We start from the raw sequence: 12755 nt of genomic DNA on the forward strand, positions 1-12755 counted from the left end.
AAAGGAAATAAGAATAATAATCTTGAATTTCATTTATTGGTCTTTTTTAAATCTTCGCTTGGCAAGGTTTCTATGAAAGGACTGAAGTTTAGTGTTTCACATATATTTAACACCTGGTTAAACACCATGTGAGTCCATAGCAGTGGCCAAGTACACCTCATTAAGGAAAACTTGTGACTACTGTCCTAATTAAGTCCCAGACATTTCTATGTACTATCGTGAATTAATTCTCTAAAAGCTTTTTCAGTAAAGCTTCTGTCCCAGCTGTGTGTCCAAATTAAGTGAAATACATTTTATTGAAATAACCACCTCCAGCTGTGCTTCTTTATATCGCTTGGAAATGGGTTTTTAAGAATGCTGTTTGCAGTACAGCAAAGATACAGATGTTTTTACAAAGCAAAACAAAACTATTGACACTGTAAAAGAGAATTCCTCTTGACACCTGCCAGTGTCTGGTCCTGTGGCTGACATGTCCCTTACTTTTTTGACTTGTTTACGTACCAACTAACTAGCATCTTGGCGACTTTCTGGCTTCCGATCTTCTGCTGAGTGCTACAGGCCAGGTACCTTTTACTCCCTTCTTTCACCTTCCTCTTTCACCCCCAGAGACCAGAAGTTCATTTTACATCTCTTTGGAGCAGCCAGCTTCACCAACAATACATGGAACAAGATTATGTTAAAGAAAGCACTGTTGATTACATTAAAAACTAGAGAGAAGAATTAGATGAAACAGAAGTTGAACAGAACAAACTGCCCTGGATCTGGCAGCTACCCAAAGTCTGGCTCACCAGTTCACGATCTCATAGTTATTAGTGATACATTCAAGCACACTAGGAAAATGTATCAGTGCTTATCTGACCTTTCTTCTCATAATATGCTCCACAGATCTGTTAGAAGGAGAACTTCAGCCAGGAAGCAGCTGCAGGGAAGAACAGTTCTGGCAGTCCTGTACAGCAGGGAAGTGCTTCACTTTTGAAGGTCCCTTCAGCTGAGAAAAGTCTCCCTTGCTAGGACAACTGGAATGCCCTTTTAAATTTGGCAGGTGATGTTAAATGTATTTTGAGGACACAAAAAAAACAAGCAACAGTTTCACCTACTGCAGAACATGACCACTTCTACCCACTAATATCAGTGTTTCCAAGCCACTGTGTGGCAATTCCAGCTTTCTGCTAGACGTGTCTAAGATGGGCAGAATATGTTGTCCTCATTAACTGATAAAAGGAAATCTTTAGCTGTGACTATGCACACTTCGGCATTTCTCTTTATAGAGAGCTCACAGACCTGTCACCAGGGAAATACTTTGTTTCTCAAAGAAGAGAAACAGAATTATTATTTAAAGATGGTAATTCAAAATTAGGTAATTTGTATTTAAGTAAGTCTTCTGCAAGCAAAAGCTCCTGCCAAAAGACAGGAAACTGCACAGGCTAAGCCTGGCTTGCCAATGTGCAGAATCTGATGTGTGAGTTGGTACAACATAGTCCTTAAAACAAAAGGCAATGATACCCTGCCTTCAGATTGTCTTTGTTTTCAAGGATGTACCTTAGATGCTTTGCCAAGAGGTCGATATTTCTTGAATCGCTTGAGTTAAGGACTGCCAGAAGGTTTGAAAAAAATTGCTTGTCAGAACAATGACTGTAATAGTTGGTCTCACTAGAGAAATCTGTCAACTTAAGGTTCAGAAACCTGTAGCCCTATAGAAACAAGCAGTCATTCAGAAGCATAATTCATGGATAGGAAGCATGAGGACACCTACTGCAGTGTTTCAGTGTGCACCTGGCTTAGATTCTGTTCTGAAATTTTGCAGGATTGGAGTAAGGATGGTGGCTTAGGAAATTCTTTAATGCCGATGCATTGACAAAACCGTTCAGAACAGGGAAATAAAGCACTAACATACCAGTGCGTTCATGGGATGTGTTCCTGTGCTTCTCAGTTATTAAATCAAGCTGTCACGTCCAGCCCAGGTCTCTTATCCACTGGAGGAGCTGTGCTCTCTTTCCAATCCCTGTTCTCTGCATCATGTTGCGGCAGTCTCTACAGAACGTCTCAGTTTCCACATGTGCCAGTTGTGAGAGCACACAATATGTAACCAGAACTGACAGGAGATGACAGCCACGCAGAGAGAGTGTAAGATACAGAGCTTTTTGAAAGGATGGAAGGGAGGACCAGAAGTGAGAGCAAGGAAGAGCAGGGCAGAACAGACATGACAGCCTAAAGACAGCTTAAAAGAAAGGAGAACCATGGAAACAATGTCGGATAAGGAAAAGGAAACTGAAAACAAGAAACAGAAACTATTCACTATTTCAGAGGAGGAAGGGGGATTTCAAAGACAGTAGAACCAGGACAAAAAGGGAAAGGGGGAGGGCTATTAAAGTGAGGTTAGAACTGGTATAATAGAAAACAGGAGAAAGTAGGGACAGGTATGGGAGGTTAGAAATTGAGCAAATGTCCATAAATATGAGGAATGGGGAAGGAAGGGAGAGTTGACTTGAGATTTGAATTAACTGTTGATGAAAGCAATAAGAGATAGGAACAGAGAATGAAGAAAACATTTTGGGAATGCTAAGAAAAAGGAGGCATGTGAAGACACTGGGACAAAGGGGAGAAGAATAGACAAGTGTCATCTATGCAGAAGAGAAATGTAGATTAAAAAAAAAAAAAAAAAAAAACACAAAATAAAACAAAAAATGAAATCCTATCTTGTCTTAAGCTGTCAAGCTAGGAGAAAGTGATGAGGTGATCCATATCCTATTACAGTTGTATGGGACTGTAGACTCTTTGCATATTATAGAAGTAGCAAAGCAACTTGCATACTACAGAAATAGCAACTTGCATATTATAGAAATAGCAAAAGCAACTTTTTTTTTCTCTTTTTAACCTGCTGCAAAGATACTCCTCTTCTAGATGCCCATGTTAGTTCCTCCAGAGATGACTTTGTTGTGCACAAATACACTGAAGTGTCAATATAAATGCATCCAAATGTATTAGAAGTTTTCCATTTATCCTCCTAATCTAGTTAGGTTATACCTTGAGTTGCAGTGACTGACACTTATGTTCTGTGTGAACCTATTCACACTGAACCACTCCTTCAGGAAAGCACTCACCAAATGCATGTGAGCACGCACCAGTATTAAGTGGCACAGTTACAGGAAGAGAGACACAAGGCACAATATAATCCTTGCTTTGTAAAGCAATCCTCAGTGTTAGAGATGAACAAACTGACTTAGAAGGGCATTTGGGGACAAAAGAGTTTTATTATAGCCTTGAGATTTAGGCGGATGTCTGTACTGCTTCTGATTATGATTTTGCTCTCAATTGGATTCATTGCCCCAGGAAAATTACTTTGCATTTGAGTTTAGTGGATATTTTTTAATTTCTTTATATTTCTTAAGGATGTTGCAAATCTTTCTTAACTAGTGGCTTTACCCCACAACACGCTAATAAACTGCAATGCTTAAATGAAATAAGAGGACGATTAAATTGAGTGGTGCTGTAAAGAACTTTCTAGGGTTTCTGTATATTCATTGCCTATTCAGGTCCCTCAAGCTCTCTCCTTTGAAAACAGGCGATGAATGAAACTCTAAGTGTAAAACTAGACTGAAGCATTAATGCAGAAAAATTGTAACATTGCAATAAGGCCAAAAAAAGGTAACTTGCAACAGGTATCAGATGTTTTTGGAGACAACTGTGGTGATTTCAGACCAGTTTAATGGAGCAGCCGTTTCATGAAGTGGTTAACCAGCCACCATGCATGCCTACTGCACTCATCTTACAAAATTGTTCAAATATTCATTGAGTTCTCTGCTACCTATGCACAGGAGCACACTTTCAAATGGTGATGCCTTGTCTGTATTTAATTCACTCTTTCCTCTAATGTGCAGACACATGGTGCGTACTGCAGGATGCTACAATGTAGGAGGCCACAGAATGTGCAGTGAAACAGCCTGAAACCCAATCTGTGCAAACGCGGTAATATTATCTATAAAAAAGTAAACTGTGAAATGACAAGTGAAAGAGAATGACTGTAGGCTGTGTGAGTATATAAACTGTAGATCAGGACTGAGGGAAAACAGGCTCAAATCCCCCCTTTCCTTTCCTCTCCTCTCCTCACTAAGCTCTGCTGAGCACAGCGAAGTAACTCAGCAAGGTAAATTTAAATAATTCAGTTCCTAGCTGAAGAGCCATCTCCTATTGTTATTCATTCGATCTTGGTATGAAGCCCATTTATTTTTTCCCCACTGGACCATTTAGGAAACCACAAAGTTATCGAGTTAGTGATCAAGACTTAATGAGATTATTTACATGCAAAAATACCCCAGTCACTGGTTTGAACCACATGAACTTCACATAATTCACGGGGAAATCAGAGGCACTGAAACCAGCTCCCCCTCTCATGGCCGGGAGAGCAGCTGCCTGGAGGATCGCGGTCGTGCCAAGGATACTTTACGCTCTGCAGATGGTTCCCTTCCCTCTCGAGTCTGAAGATAGAGATGTGCTGAGCAAGGCCTTTGTAACATTCCTGTTGAAAAGATAATAGCCAGAAATCAAGTCTGAGCAAAAAAGGATAGCGGAATAGTTCCCCTAAATACAAAAACCTATCGATGGCCTTTTAGCAACAGCAACTAATTTGGTATTTCCTAAGCAGGGACTTGATTGATGATAGTTGGAAGGGATAATGTTTTTAAATGTTAGAACTGGAATGAAATTATATCATTGTTGATTGTAGTGCATGCCTGCTCACACCAGTTATCATCCTCTGCCTGTCTGAAGATTAATACTCTGTATATATACTAGGAGGGGAGAAAGTGGGAGCAAATTCCTTTCCAGCATTTTTTTAGTTCAGACAGACTTTTTCCCCTGGTCAGAAAATCTTATTCCCAGCATTTTATACACAGCAACTGCAGGAAAATGCATTGAAAAGCCTTGGTCCAGAAAGAGTCACACCGTTACTGACGGAGCTGTGAGCGGTGACAGCCTGGTTGTTCTACTGCCAGATCAATACCATTTTCTGTAAGGTTAGTGCCTAGGGCTGCACTCGCATGTGGAGGTTTCTGATGGACACCTCCCAAAGGTATCTGTCGCTGCAGACAGCCTGGTGTGTGCCTTATGCAACCGAAACCTTCCAGGAATGGGGTGTAAGTGCCCTAAGAAGGCATGCCAACAGGATGACCTGTCCCTAAGGAACTGAGAATTATCGTGCCCTGAAGCGAGAAGGGGAATTTTACAGCTGTCGGTGCAGCTTAACTTTTGTCTGCTTCTCGCATGGCTATTTACAAGCAAGTGTCATCATGTACCACCAGTACTATATATGGCTTCAAAATAAAGCAAATTTTCCTTTACCGATGAGAAACACGCCAAAACCACAAAATGCCACTGCAGGTCTTGCCAGCAGAAACAGAGAAATGTTCCTTCTGCGTCAACAAGAACTGGCTCTGTGAAGTAATTTGTGCTTTGTTTAACATCAGCATCGTAGCTGGCTTTAAATTGCTAACAGGAATGAAAGACACCGAGGAGTTGGTAAGAGAGGGACAGAAGGAATGGAGTCTGAGGAGGTTTCGTGTTATTAGAAGTTGCTCCACACCACAGTCATTTGTCAACCCACAAAGAAATTAATGGAGCCCATAAACCACAGGACTCCCAACCATAAAGGCCTGCAGTTTGTACCTTATTTTGTGCACGTTGAAGTGGTATCCTGATGTGTGTTCTTAGTAAATTAAAACAGGATTTTACGGATAACATGCAAATACAGCGGTCGCTGCTCCTCTGCAACTTGGAGGCCCAACTACTTTGGTGTTAAATGGATTCAATCCGTATAAAAGCAAGTGATAGAGTGATGGCAGGATTTCAACTTTTTTGCTTTGGTGGTCTTTTCCAGTGTTTTTTGGATAACCACTTATCAATTATCCCTCCAGTATTATTGCTGAGGGCACTGTCTCTGACAGATCTGCCTGTACTGCAAGCTTTCATGGAATTGCCAAAATCACTTCATTCACCATTTGAGCTTTCCTTCACTCAATTTAGGAAAGATAAAGGCATCTGTGTTCTCGTCTGCATATATACATACAGAATTTTTTTCATTATTTCTAACAAGGAATCCTGTTTTTTTGGACTAGTTTTTAAAAAGTCTTCTTTCAGACCTTAAGGCAACTGAAAATGTAGATATAAACTGACAGACACCGACATGTTTTTTCCAAATTAAGGCATAACAAAATGCTATTTTTTGTTTTACATTAGCTTCTTAACCTTTATATATCTCATAATTTCACTAAGCCTAAAAGGCTTAGCACCTACTAAGGCTTCTGTCAGCGATTTCGACTCCTTACGCTCCGTGTATAGTTGCAACAATTGTTACGTGCATTCCTGTCAGATATCATGTACCTTGTCTCACATAAGAAACAGGCTCCGTTTTTAAAATATAATAATATGCAAAGCAATGTCTTGTCATAGTATTTGAATACAGGTATGTAAACTGCTCCCTTTCTCTCTGCTGTAACACAGAACCTCTCCTAATTGCTTTAAAAGTCCTAAGAGGGACTTCTGCTAATAGCTCCCTGAAACAAAAGGGATAGGAGGAGCATGACCCCAAATCCACGAATAAAGAGCTAACATATTTTGTATCTATTCTACAGAGTAGACCTCTAAGGTTAACATAAATTTTAATTACTGTTTTTTGTGACCTAAGACTGTTGATATTACTACCAGTCAAGCTCTTAGTATCTGAGTGTAAAGTAACACTTTTTTCTTTAACAGTACTGATTTTTTAAGCCAAACAGAAACTTTGGTTCTGCTTCTTTTAAAAACCAATTTAGCTCCATACCTATGGATGGCTTTCTGAAGTGACTGCCTTGTGAGAAGTGGCCAGAGTATCAGTGCAGTAATGAGTTGTGTGCCTCAGGCTTTGCAGGCAGTTGTTCAACTATGTAAGTCTCTCAGTTTTCCATTTCCAAAATGATAAAGAAAGAAGAGAAGGCAACAATGGTTGTTGCTCCAAATTTACACCGTTTAGACAAGATAAGACAGCTTCTCGTTTTATTTCAGGCTGTTTACCTGTGTTTAGGATGGCACATGGTGGTGGGGGAAAAGGTTCGTAATAAGTTACATTCTTAACAGAACAAGGCAAAAACATCGTTTTCTTATTTGCAATTTGTGCTCATGTCTTATTGGCAAAAGCCCATCTCTGTGATGTTATGCAACTACATATTTCTAGTGCTTACACTGCTGAATGCTGGATAGAGCACTCACCAAATCAGTCATCTATAAAGATACTTGGCAATCACTAAAAATCAGAATAGAACCCCCAGAGGGTGAACATGCTCCAATTTAGATTAATATTTCATATTAAGAAACACATTCCTGCTCTGTTTTGGTTTTCAAGATGCCAAAGAACATGTTCTGGGCATGATTTGTACTGAAACCCCCCCAAAATCCATTTTTTTCGTATCCCATAAACCTGCTAATCATTTATAGATAAGATCAGTACAGTAAGCTCAAATTAGAGTGGAGGATCTAAATCTTTGTATCGTTAGTCAATCATTTCTGAAAATATTTTTTAAAGATCTGTCATAAATACCATCAGTTCTACCAATGTGTCCTTGTTTTCTTTATTTTTTCTTTAAAAAAAAAAATCCAATGAAAAGGAAGGTTAAATAAAATCCAATTATTTATGGACATAAAACTACTTTCTAAACAACGCTTATCGCACAAGAAATATTCCAGAAGACTGATTTGTGATAATTATGTAAAAGTCAGCTTGCACAGAGCTCCCTGCAAATATCTCCCCCAGTCTGCAGAACAACAGAAATGATTAAGTAGCTAAAGAGACTTTGCTATGAAAAACTCAGTAACTTTTGTCTGTACAATATATATACGTATGCACACACATCCACAAATGCAAGCACAAGGAAAAGGATGTCCAGCATTTGTGGTTTTATCCTGTGTTTGAGATACAAATCTCTGATTTAATTTATTGGGAGTACTGGCCTAAATTTTTGAAAGAGGCTGATTAGCCAAATTCAAGGCACTTAAGAAGATTTTTAGAGGGAAGTTCATTTTGAAAATTAAGCTCTTTTTTCGTTACAGGCACCTTTTCAAAGTGCAAACACCTAAAATCCATCTGCATCAGGTATTAAAAATAGGATCAGTAACTGAAATCTCTGGAATTTTAGCATAACATAGGAGACAAATAACGCACTGTAGGTACTTTGACGCCACAGAGAATTAGCAAAATACCATTAAAATGTTACGAATACAAAAATAATTTCTCATCTGAAATCCAGCTAAAATGAAAATGTAGCTGTAAAAAGTGCTAAAGTAATCCTTTGCCTCATTTTAAAGCGGTTCTTAATAATAATTAAGGTTCTCTGAAAGATCTTTAAATTAAAAAAATAAATAAAAAATAAAAGAGGAGATAGTGGTTTTACCCAGTCAGTACCCATACAATTATTTTTTCCATTGCCTCCTCTTGATTCATGCACTTGCTGTCCATTAAACAGAACTTCTTCCCGTCTTCTTATTTCTTTTCAGCAGCTGAAACCAAAACAAAATCAGAGCATACAACCCGAGTAATATATAGTGAGTTTCCATTCTTCTGTTCTCCAGGCTACGGCGTTCCTGACAGCACGGTCTGGCCCTACCAGCTGCTGCAAACTAACAGCTCAGACATCGCTGAGGAATACTGGCTGTTTCCATACCTCTGCACAGGTATTTTTGGGGAAAAGGGGCTTACACATGTCTCCTGCATCTTTGTTCTTAACTAGCTTGCTGCCTGCCTGGTCTGGCGATTCTGTGCCTGTTGCGGGCTCTCAGTGCCACGAGCGCTGCCTTCATCCCAAGGCTGCTTTTCCCTTCTTCTGTACCAATGGACAAAAAGCTTTTCACATGAAGATAGCTGATCAAGGATTCTTTTAAGAGAACTTTTGAATAAAGAGTGATATTCTGTGCCTTTCTCCAAATACCACAGAATTAGTGCAGCACTGAAGGTTAATTTTCATATAGGTCCTGTGTAAAAATTGTGCGCTGTTTGGAGGATAAAAGCCAAAGTCTGATCTCACTGATGTCAGATGAGATACCCCAGTGATGAATGTGGTTCTTGGCTTCCCAGGCAGCCGTCAATGTGTTTCTAATAAGATGGAGACTCAGAAGGGGCCAGGTGCTATATTAGTTTAAATTGTTAGGGTGGCAGGAATTGTGTAGGTTAGTAGATGGAAAACGCTTGCTGCCTTCCCTAAATTTGTGATCCTGGTCCAGTTTGGACTGGCTGAGGCTCTGACTGAGGCTTCCTTTATAAGTCCTTTATGTAATAGTAATAAAGCAAATACTTGATGCTGTATGCTTGTGAGAGACCTTAGTTTCAACACTTCAATTTCTTGGTTAGTTTGTTTTTGAGCAGAATTCTACGTGTCTCCCTCTAGGTAATTATTTTCTTTGTATTTTCAAAGCAGCTCTTATGCCTGCTATTTACATAAATCTTCAGTTCAAAGGTAGCTGATGTTCATTAAGTGTACTGCTGTACAAAATTCTTCATGCAAGCTAAACACAAAACCTGTGGCTCGATAATAATGCTGTAATGGAACAAAATGTTATATTGCAAAATGACGGTTACGCAAAGCTTCACCTAGACCAGAGTAATTTCAGACCACAGAGTTGTAAAGAGGCTGGCAAGGAGTGGAGTGAATGCTCCTGTTGGAGAGAGCCCCATCACAGCTTGCAGTCACTCCAGGAGAACTTCTGGCAGCACCTCGAGGAGCACTTCTGGGGTGTCCACAGCATCACCTTCCTGGCTCTGGGCTCTTTTTCCAGAACAAGGGAGCTGCTCACCAGTAGCTGCAGTGCATCAGGATACCCCGTGTACCTGCAGCTTGGCACAGCCGTGTGTATTTTTCTGTTCTAACAGCACCTGCAGCAGCGTTCAGCGCCTCCACCCCCTCACCTGCCCTCCTGAGAAGCAAGGCTATGCTTGTTAGCAGTGCTATGGCCCCAAGCTCCTCCTGCCTTCATAAATCCTGCATGTTTTCAGGGACCCAGGACAGAGATGTTGAGGAGAAAGTTGCAAGCACACCCACAGATAACAGAGCTTGAAAGAATTCCGTGTACCAGTAATGTCTTCTTTTTTTTTTCTTTGAGTGCTTATCTGGGCACGTGTTTACAAAGTATGTGACTGCACACAGTACCTCCAACATACCACGGCACAACTGGAGAAGTGCCCTGCTGTCCCTTAAATCCTTCAAAACAGAAGGACTCTTTTTCTCAGGACAGAGCAGTCTCATGCCTGAAAATATCCGTATTTGTGTAGTGCAATTAAAAAGGGTGAATGAAGTCCAGATGGCAGCTCTGCAATTGCAGAGATGAAAACCTCCTACAGGGGAGGTCACTAGTACCATCTGAGCTGTGAGGGAGGCTCAGATCATACTGTCCTGCCCTGCCTTACAGGGGCTTAACAGGTTATAACATCATCTGTGACCACTAAGACCATCTGTGTGGAGGTGACTGACCCTTTATGAGCTACAAATTTCAAAAAACAGGAGAAAAACCCTGTGTATTTCATCCTGTCAAGATTTTTTAAAAACACGCAAGAATAGTTTAGGCAGAAAAAAATCATAGATTATTTTTTCAGCTAGGACCTCCTCTCAGAGAGATGCCCAGGAGGACTCCTAAGTATGCCTTAGTCAGAAAAAAAAGACCATTTTCACTGCGATGAAGGAGGGAGCTCAGTGCTGACCTATTGGGGAGTTAGGAACAGGTTCAGTTCCTTGAAGGACTAGGACTGATATCTGGTAGAGAACCTCACTAACACATAAGTGAATTCGTTGGTAGCAGAGCAAGAAAGGTCAGTACAGCCTCTTGCTCTGAGAGCCTCAAATTAGCAGCATCCACCACACTAACAGATACAGTGCTTTTCTTTTGTAGGTTACTCCAAGTCTACTTGAAATGTTGTTCCTCTTAATTAGTTCTACGTCATGAAAGAGAAATTAGCTGCCTTCCAAAACAGTCAGTTTTGATGCCAAAAAAAAAAAAAAAAAAGGCAAAAGCAGGAGCAATACATATATTTTTCTTGGGGCAGCATAGTAACATTTTCCAGTCCACAAGTGTTAAGAGTGAAAGCAAGCAGGTATTTATTTTGCACACACTATATTGAATTCACCCCTTGCAGAAGTGGGAGCACTGGCTGGGGCAGACAAGTTGCTGTGTCTGCCAGCTGTGTGTGCCAGCTGGTACAAAAGGAGAGACCAAGGGGAATTGTCCGGTAAATAAAAACCTCCATTCAGGGGCTGCATGGCTGTAAATGTAACCAGCAGCCTCCACTTTGTGGGAGCAGCCCAGCAGAGCAGGCTGCTTGAGAAGTTTTCATCTTTTTCTTAGCACAACATGCAATCAGTTATCAGTGATGTCAACCCAGTCGTAGCACCTTGGCTTGTTATAACAGTGTAGCAATACTGAAAAAAGCTCAATAAGAGAAAAACAAGGTTGAAATATTTTATTACATTCATAGAGCTAAGAAAATGAAAATGGAAATGGTTTGTTTTACCTCTGCTGCTTAATACTGAGGTAAAGTCAGACAACATACCAGTATGCAGACATTCAGCATTGGATGTACAAGTGTTAGAGTCAGCACGGAAGAAACTGCCTGCAAAGACTGTGCTCAACATATTACAGTCGATGCAGGCTTGTATTTATTTATTTTCCTGATCTATGTATATTTTATATTTAGAAAAAAGAACTGAGATACTTGAGTGAAATCAGTCAGTGTCAGAAAAGAGTCTTCCAGTCCCAAAACTTGGAACTGAAAATAGATATTCCTAATTCCAAGTTAGTATACAAAGCATAAGGCTGTTTTCCTCTCTTTGCTTCTGAACAGAAGGAAAGTAGGAAATAATTTCAGTTTTTCATGTGACGTTCAGCTTGATAAATCCTAGGAACAGAGAACCCATATATTGAACAAACTTCAAACCCCATCTTACTGAAAAATCCAACAGTAATTTCCTGCTCGTGATAACCAATTTTCTGAAGGAACTAATTTTTAGATATGGCTCACAGAGGACATGCACGAAATTAATAAAAGAAATTAAAATTACTTTATTTGTGTATCTCAAGTGGCTACTTATGGGCATGGAGAACACAAGAATAAGAATAAGAGAGCATTAATTAGTTTTACTCCATAAAATACTGTTTGCTTTGGCAAGAGAATTTCTATTCTTTTAATATCTTAGAATCATTTCTCTTTAGCTGTATTTCTATTACGTCTGTACATGAACATTACTACACACTGCTGTACACTTTGCAGCTCTTCTAATTTCATACTTGCATATAAATTCTAATGTCTTTTCTTGATTTGAAAATGTGTTACAGTATTAATATTCCATGGTTACGTACAACTGTGGGCTTTGGCAGGTGGTTTTTTTTTTCACCAGTACAATTTGATTCTCTGTAAATGGAAGTGGAAATTGTTCAGTCTATTGAAGCCAAGAAGCTGAAAATCACAAAAATAAAAGGGCCAAGCCTTGTGAACAACACTGTTATTAACTTCAGTTGAAAGACTTTATATAGAATGGTATATTTTCCCTGTGGAAAAGGGCAATATGATTAAAATTTGGGAGGAACCAAGGCCTAAATCAGAAGAAAAATATCTACCCTGATACATCTTCTTACCCAGTATGTTTTTATCTATCACACTACCAACACATTATAAAATGGGACAAATTCACTTGCACTTCCTGATGGACCTGGTATGAAGTAAGGAAAGCCTGTCCAATATAAATTCC

At 39.7% G+C, this 12755-nt stretch overlaps 1 protein-coding gene and 1 long non-coding RNA gene across 6 annotated transcripts in view; one reads left to right on the top strand and one right to left on the bottom strand.

Annotated features, from left to right (window-relative positions):
• LOC311433508 (uncharacterized protein) overlaps nucleotides 1–12755 on the top strand; it is a 39175-nt gene that overhangs the window by 13709 nt on the left and 12711 nt on the right. For 3 of the 4 annotated variants that reach the window (XR_014690791.1, XR_014690792.1, XM_084512699.1), the window contains one exon: nucleotides 8596–8697. Coding sequence is in view for 1 of the 4 variants with exons in the window: in XM_084512699.1 (XP_084368825.1) it covers nucleotides 8596–8697 (102 nt within the window). In the remaining 3 variants the exon portion in view is untranslated. Of the gene's footprint in view, nucleotides 1–885; nucleotides 1652–8595; nucleotides 8698–12755 lie in introns of those variants that run through there. The other variant, XR_014690793.1, reaches the window with a different exon arrangement.
• Nucleotides 4269–9255, bottom strand: LOC311433512. Of its 2 annotated transcripts, none has more exons than XR_014690801.1 (2): nucleotides 8435–9255; nucleotides 4269–4516 (listed from the first exon to the last, which is right to left on the bottom strand). It is a non-coding gene; the product is annotated as an uncharacterized lncRNA (long non-coding RNA). The 2 variants fall into 2 exon arrangements; XR_014690802.1 differs by having other exon boundaries at nucleotides 8418–9251.

The sequence above is a fragment of the Aythya ferina genome (assembly GCF_964211825.1).
Source record: "Aythya ferina genome assembly, chromosome: 3".
NCBI lineage: Eukaryota > Metazoa > Chordata > Aves > Anseriformes > Anatidae > Aythya > Aythya ferina.